The sequence below is a fragment of the Coregonus clupeaformis genome, chromosome 13 (genome assembly GCF_020615455.1).
Source record: "Coregonus clupeaformis isolate EN_2021a chromosome 13, ASM2061545v1, whole genome shotgun sequence".
Taxonomy (NCBI): Eukaryota; Metazoa; Chordata; class Actinopteri; order Salmoniformes; family Salmonidae; genus Coregonus; species Coregonus clupeaformis.
This window is the reverse complement of record NC_059204.1, coordinates 11,619,938-11,627,608: the sequence shown is the minus strand read 5'-3', so window position 1 is coordinate 11,627,608 and position 7,671 is coordinate 11,619,938. Positions and strand designations below refer to the sequence as shown.

Here is a 7,671-nt window from a genome sequence, read left to right as displayed (position 1 = left end):
GTTCTGTTCTGCAGAATGCCTCTATATCCTGTCTGCTGATGACTAATCTTCCCTGTCTTCACTGTGGGGTAACTATTATAGTGAGGAAGGATGTTGTTAATGGAAACACTACAGGTAACAGTGGGGATAAAAAAAAGGTTTGCCTACCTTGGCGAGATATCACAGCCCTGCTGCATGAAGGCGCCCAGCGAGAACCACAGGCTGTTGAATATCCCAAACTCATTGGTGTGCCCCTCACTCTGGCTCTGGCCCTGGCCCTGTCCTTGGCCCTGGTTTTGGCCCGGTTGGGACTGGGACTGTCCTGGCTCTCTCCTGGGACTGGAGGACGACTGCTGGTTGTGCTGCTGTCTCTGCTGCTGCTCTTGACCCTCCTCCCCCTCTGAATCGTCCCCCTGCCACTCGTACGGGCTGAAGCGGCTGACCAGGAACAGAACCACGCTCACACCGATGTAGGCAAACACGATGCACATCCAGATCTCGTAGGCCAGCGGGTCGAGGAAGGAGAAGACCCCAGGTTTGGACTTGGTGGGCTTCTTGATCATGATGGAGATGCCCAGGGACATGAAGGGCTTGGAGAAGTCGATCACCTCCTCTCTCACCAGGGTGATGGTCAACGGGGCTACTGCCACGTCTGCTTTCTAGGAGTCAAGGAGAGAATTACGTGTTCATCTATGTAGCTCTCCCTCAATGTATCATTCACCAACATTATCCCTACACTCAGAAATCCATCTCTGTATTCGTCCTTCCAACAGTATCCCTACACTCAGAAATCCATCTCTGTATTCGTCCTTCCAACAGTATCCCTACACTCAGAAATCCATCTCTGTATTCGTCCTTCCATCCATAAAGACTTCAAGTGGATATGACAAAAGCATTTCCTTAAAGGGGCAATCAGCAGTTGAAACAATAACAAAGCGTTTTCCCAGCCCGTTTTGGTAAAAAGCTGAGGGATGTGGCTGAAGAAATGTTACCACTCTCAAATTCATAGACAGAGCTATGGATGCGAGGACTGACCATCCATGATATCAACATGATAGTTTTAACCATGTTTTGAGGCTGTTGGTTTACATTTACTTTGTTTACAAACAATGGAGTAAATCAAGCTAATATTTTGGGTTCTGATGGGGTACGACAGTTGAACTAAGCTCATGAGGCATTAATAAGCCATTTTATTCAAGAATCAATGGGTCCATAAGTCTAAAAATGGATGTAGCAACTGCAGATCGCCCCTTTAAGGTGATGTGAAGGAATGTAAATAACAAGGATTAGCATTACGCCTCAGTAATAGTAAACTCTGTTCCCATAAGGCAACTTTCTAAAATCACTCTCTCTAGAGAGCTCTGGCTTACATAAACACTGAGCCTTTTCAAGCTGAATAATAATGGATCGCTTTCAAGAAATGTTAGGCTTACAACACTGAGAGAAAAAAATGAAACCCTCCAAGCGAGACTTGATTTGGTTGAGGCCACCCAGCACCTCTGTCATTGTGAGGACAGAACATACATTCTACTGTACCCTAGACCAAACTGTGAGCGTATCTTTCATCTCAAGTTCCTGAGGGCAGAGAAATAGGGTTTGACATGATTCACATGAACAACGGAAGATATGAGAAGTGACAGTTCTGTAAGGGACGTTTCAATAACAGCCTTCCTGGAATACAAATCCAGATACTGTACTGTTGTCAATCTGTTGCCTGTTGCCCAATTCTTTGGTTACCAGACAACAGATTTTGACTATTTGTTACGCTATCACTTCAACACTGCCAGCCTATCAAGGCCCATCTGCATTGTGTGGTTATATGTTTTGACATTGAGAAATCTGGCTGGACATGTAAAGTGAGAGGTTTAGACCTTTGTCCGAATATATCTTACAACTTGTAGGGACGCGCTGTGTCCTTTCTGAAGCCAAGCTGTGAAATACTTCTACAACACAATGTTATTCTTATCACAAAGAATTTATGTCAAACCTACATAATATTGGAAATAAATAAACTGCGCTGCAGTATGTCCTTTGGCTACGGTAGCAAAGGAATGTACAATGTAGTGTACCAGACTTATAAAATAACACAACGGAACAGTATTTATACTAAAGGCCACATTGAATTTGTTTGATGTATTTAGAATGTGACAAACATCCACTAACAAAATCATTGCACACGTCTTTTGAAGAGATTTGTTAGGTTAGGATTAGGCTTAATGTCGTGTCTGTTTGAATATTGAATCTTTAATATTGACTGGGGAAAGGCTTTAGTGAAGGTTGAGATAAAGGATGGTACACCGGTGTGTACTGGAAAACTACATTTTAGTCTAAAAGAAATGTGAGATTATGTCTCCCGAGTGACATAATAACATTATGACCTCCCGAGTGGCGCAGTGGTCAAAGGTGCTGCATCGCAGTGCTAGCTGTGCCACTAGAGATCCTGGTTCGAATCCAGGCTCTGTCGTAGCCGGCCGCGACCGGGAGACCCATGGGGGAGAACAAGTGATTTTGCAGGTTTTCCTACTTACAAAGCATGTAGAGGTCTGTCATTTTTATCATAGGTACACTTCAACTGTGAGATCACATTGTATGATTTATAAGTAATTAATTTGCATTTTATTGCATGACATAAGTATTTGATCACCTACCAACCAGTAAGAATTCCTGCTCTCACAGACCTGTTAATTTTTCTTTAAGAAGCCCTCCTGTTCTCCACTCATTACCTGTATTAACTGCACCTGTTTGAACTCGTTACCTGTATAAAAGACACCTGTCCACACACTCAATCAAACAGACTCCAACCTCTCCACAATGGCCAAGACCAGAGAGCTGTGTAAGGACATCAGGGATAAAATTGTAGACCTGCACAAGGCTGGGATGGGCTACAGGACAATAGGCAAGCAGCTTGGTGAGAAGGCAACAACTGTTGGTGCAATTATTAGAAAATGGAAGAAGTTCAAGATGACGGTCAATCACCCTCGGTCTGGGGCTCCATGCAAGATCTCACCTCGTGGGGCATCAATGATCATGAGGAAGGTGAGGGATCAGCCCAGAACTACACGGCAGCTGGGACCACAGTCTCAAAGAAAACCATTAGTAACACACTACGCTGTCATGGATTAAAATCCTGCAGCGCACGCAAGGTCCCCCTGCTCAAGCCAGCGCATGTCCAGGCCCGTCTGAAGTTTGCCAATGACCATCTGGATGATCCAGAGGAGGAATGGGAGAAGGTCATGTGGTCTGATGAGACAAAAATATAGCTTTTTGGTCTAAACTCCACTCACCGTGTTTGGAGGAAGAAGAAGGATGAGTACAACCCCAAGAACACCATCCCAACTGTGAAGCATGTAGGTGGAAACATAATTCTTTGGGGATGCTGGACAGGACGACTGCACCATATTGAGGGGAGGATGGATGGGGCCATGTATCGCAAGAGCATTGAAGATGGGTCGTGGCTGGGTCTTCCAGCATGACAACGACCCGAAACACACAGCCAGGGCAACTAAGGAGTGGCTCCGTAAGAAGCATCTCAAGGTCCTGGAGTGGCCTAGCCAGTCTCCAGACCTGAACCCAATAGAAAATCTTTGGAGGGAGCTGAAAGTCTGTATTGCCCAGCGACAGCCCTGAAACCTGAAGGATCTGGAGAAGGTCTGTATGGAGGAGTGGGCCAAAATCCCTGCTGCAGTGTGTGCAAACCTGGTCAAGACCTACAGGAAACGTATGATCTCTGTAATTGCAAACAAAGGTTTCTGTACCAAATATTAAGTTCTGCTTTTCTGATGTATCAAATATTTATGTCATGCAATAAAATGCAAATTATTTCTTAAAAATCATACAATGTGATTTTCTGGATTTTTGTTTTAGATTCCGTCTCTCACAGTTGAAGTGTACCTATGATAAAAATTACAGACCTCTACATGCTTTGTAAGTAGGAAAACCTGCAAAATCGGCAGTGTATCAAATAATTGTTCTCCCCTTTGTATATGTATGCACTCACTAACTGTAAGTCGCTCTGGATAAGAGCGTCTGCTAAATGACTAAAATGTAAATGTAATGTCTAGATGCTTTTTACAGTGAAGATCAAGTTTATAAATTGCCTGGCTGGGCTGATGAGACAGTCAGATGGAACAGAGTAAATAGGCATTTTACCGTCATAGATTTAGCCGGTAGTAACTTGTGGAATAGACACCGGCTGGAATGCGGTTTTAACCAATCAGCATTCAGGATTAGACCCACCCGTTGTATAAAAGGCAGATATTGTACCACATGTGCACCATTTTGGTTACTGCTACTATATAAACCGAAAGAGTGGTTGCATTAAAAATGAGTCCTTGCTATTGGATGAATTCCATGGACTGCTGTGTTGACTGAGAGTGTACAATTAACACATTTCTCCTCTCTCAGAGCCTAGTGTGTTCATGAGATGGTTACTAACCCCATAAACCAGCTCGCCCACCATCCCGTTCCACATCTTGGACTCAGCGTCTCTGGCTCCGTACTTGCCATCCCCTACAATCTCCAGTTTATAAGTATAGCCCACATGCTTGGCGATCTCGGCGGCCAGCTCCACACAATAGCCCTCATACTTATCGTTCCCCACCAGCTGCTCATGATTCTTCTTCAGCATCACATATGGAGATTCCTGGGAAACATGAAGGACAACATTGATGTTTGGTTTTCTTGGTTTCCTTCACTCTGCACGCATTCACCATTCATTTTTCATTCATTTTTAAAAGGGGCATTTATAAAGCTTTCCTTGTCCACCTTTCTCTGGGATAATTTACTCCAGGGGTTCCCAGGGACTTTCCTTGATTTGAGGGGTAAAAAAAAGTATATACCGTATTTTTATTAAAAAATTTTTTTGACAATTCGCGATTGTGTGAAATGCTTGATAATATATGTGATATCAATAGAGAGGTATACTTTCTGGGTGATTTAAATATTGACTGGCTTTCTTCAGGCTGCCCACTCAAGAGAAAGCTTCAACCTGTAACTAGTGCCTGCAACCTGGTTCAGGTTATCAATCAACCTACCAGGGTAGTTACAAACAGTACAGGAATTAAATCATCAACATGTATTGATCATATCTTTACTAATGCTGCAGAAATTTGTTTGAAAGCAGTATCCAAATCCATCAGATGTAGTGATCACAATATAGTAGCCATATCTAGTTCCAAAGGCTGGGCCTAATACAATAATACGTTTTGTAGTGATTCCTATGTTGTTGATGTGAAGAATATTTGTTGGTCTGTTGTCACGAATGTTACATGAAGTGGACCAAGGCGCAGCGTGATATGCGTACATCTTTTAATGAGTACTTTATACACTACAACAAAACAACAAAACGAAACGTGAAGTCCTAAGGTTAACAAAACACAAACCTCTCCGGAACAAGATCCCACAAATGACAAGTGCCAAACAGGCTGCCTAAGTATGGTTCCCAATCAGAGACAACGAGCCACAGCTGCCTCTGATTGGGAACCACCCCGGCCAACATAGAAACACATGATCTAGAACCTGAACATAGAACACTACACATAGAAACTAACACCCTGGCTCAACATATAAGAGTCCCCAGAGCCAGGGCGTGACATCTGTGGTGTGTAATGACGAGCAAACCAGACGCTGCACTTGACACATTTATGAAATTGCTGATCCCAGTTACTATTAAGCATGCACCCATTAAGAAAATGACTGTACAAACTGTTAAATCACAGTGGATTGAGGAGGAATTGAAAAATGGTATGGTTGAGAGGGATGAGGCAAAAGAGATGGCAAATAGCTCTGGCAGTACAACCGATTGGCTAACGTACTGCAAAATGAGAAATCATGTGACTAAACTGAATAAAAAGAAATAAGAAACTACACTATGAAACAAAGATAAATTACATAAAGAATTATAATAAAAAGCTTTGGAGCACCTTAAATGAAATTTTGATTCATTCATTGAATCAGATGGCTCATTCATCACAAAACCCACTGATATTGCCAACTACTTTAATGATTTTTCTTTATTGGCAAGATTAGCAAACTTAGGCATGACATGCCAGCAACAAACACTGACACTACACATCCAAGTATATCTGACCAAATTATGAAAGACAGGCATTGTAATTTTGAATTCCGTAAAGTAAGTGTGGAAGAGGTGAAAAAAGTATTATTGTCGATCAATAATGGGAAGCCACCGGCTTCTAACAACTTGGATGGAAAATTACTGAGGATAACAACGGACGATATTGCCACTCCTATTTGACATATCTTCAATTTAAACCTACTAGAAAGTGTGTGCCCTCAGGCCTGGAGGGAAGCAAAAGTTATTCCCCTACCTAAGAACAGTAAAGCCCCCTTAACTGGCTCAAATAGTCGACCAATCAGCCTGTTACCAACCCTTAGTAAACCTTTGGAAAAAATGGTGTTTGACCAGATAAAATGCTATTTTACAGTAAACAAATTGACAACAGACTTTCAGCACTCTTATAGGGAAGGACATTCAACAAGCACAGCACTTACACAAATGACCGATGATTGGCTGAGAGATATTGATGATAAAAAGATTGTAGGGGCTGTTTTGTTAGACTTCAGTGTGGCTTTCGACATTATCGATCATAGTCTGTCGCTGGAAAAACGTATGTGTTATGGCTTTACACCCGCTGCTATATTGTGGATAAAGAGTTACCTGTCTAACAGAACACAGAGGGTGTTCTTTAATGGAAGCCTCTCCAACAAAATCCAGGTAGAATCAGGAATTCCCCAGGGCAGCTGTCTAGGCCCTTTACTTTTGTCAATCTTTACTAACGATATGCCACTGGCTTTGAAGTGTGTCTATGTATGCGGACGACTCAACACTATACACGTCAGCTACCACAGCGACTGAAATGACAGCAACACTTAACAAAGAGCTGCAGCTATTTTCAGAATGGGTGGCAAGGAATAAGTTAGTCCTAAATATTTCAAAAACTAAAAGCATTGTATTTGGGACAAATCATTCACTAAACCCTAAACCTTAACTAAATCTTGTAATGAATAATGTGGAAATTGAGCAAGTTGAGGAGACTAAATTGCTTGGAGGAACCCTGGATTGTAAACTGTCATGGTCAAAACATATTGATACAACAGCAGCTAAGATGGGGAGAAGTCTGTCTATAATAAAGCGCTGCTCTGCCTTTTTAACAACACTATCAACAATGTAGGTCCTACAGGCCCTAGTTTTGTCGCACCTGGACTATTGTTCAGTCGTGTGGTCAGGTGCCATAAAGAGGAGCACGGCTGGCCCTTGGATGTACACAGAGAGCTAACATTAATAATATGCATGTCAATCTCTTCTGGCTCAAAGTGGAGGAGAGATTGACTTCATCACTCCTTGTATTTGTGAGAGGTATTGACATGTTGAATGACCCGAGCTGTCTGTTTGAACTACTGGCACACAGCTCGGATGCATACCCCACAAGACATGCCACCAGAGGACTCTTCACAGTCCCCAAGTCCAGAACAGACTATGGGAGGTGTACAGTACTACATAGAGCCATGACTACATGGAACTCTATTCCACATTAAGTAACTCATGCCAGCAGTAAAATTTGATTTAAAAAACAGACAAAAATACATCTTATGGAACAGCGGGGACTGTGAATCAACACAAACATAGACACATGCATACAAACACACGATAACATATGCACTATACACACGTAT

At 42.4% G+C, this 7,671-nt stretch overlaps 1 protein-coding gene across 4 annotated transcripts in view; it reads right to left on the bottom strand.

Moving 5' to 3' along the window:
* Positions 1 to 7,671, bottom strand: part of LOC121579153 (glutamate receptor 1-like) — a 91,437-nt gene that overhangs the window by 22,216 nt on the left and 61,550 nt on the right. For all 4 annotated transcript variants that reach the window (XM_041893484.2, XM_041893485.2, XM_045224239.1 and 1 more), the window contains exons 10-11: positions 4,415 to 4,621; positions 148 to 638 (exon numbers count right to left, since the gene is read on the bottom strand). In XM_041893484.2, coding sequence (XP_041749418.1) covers positions 148 to 638; positions 4,415 to 4,621 — 698 coding nt within the window. The remainder of the gene's footprint in view (positions 1 to 147; positions 639 to 4,414; positions 4,622 to 7,671) is intronic.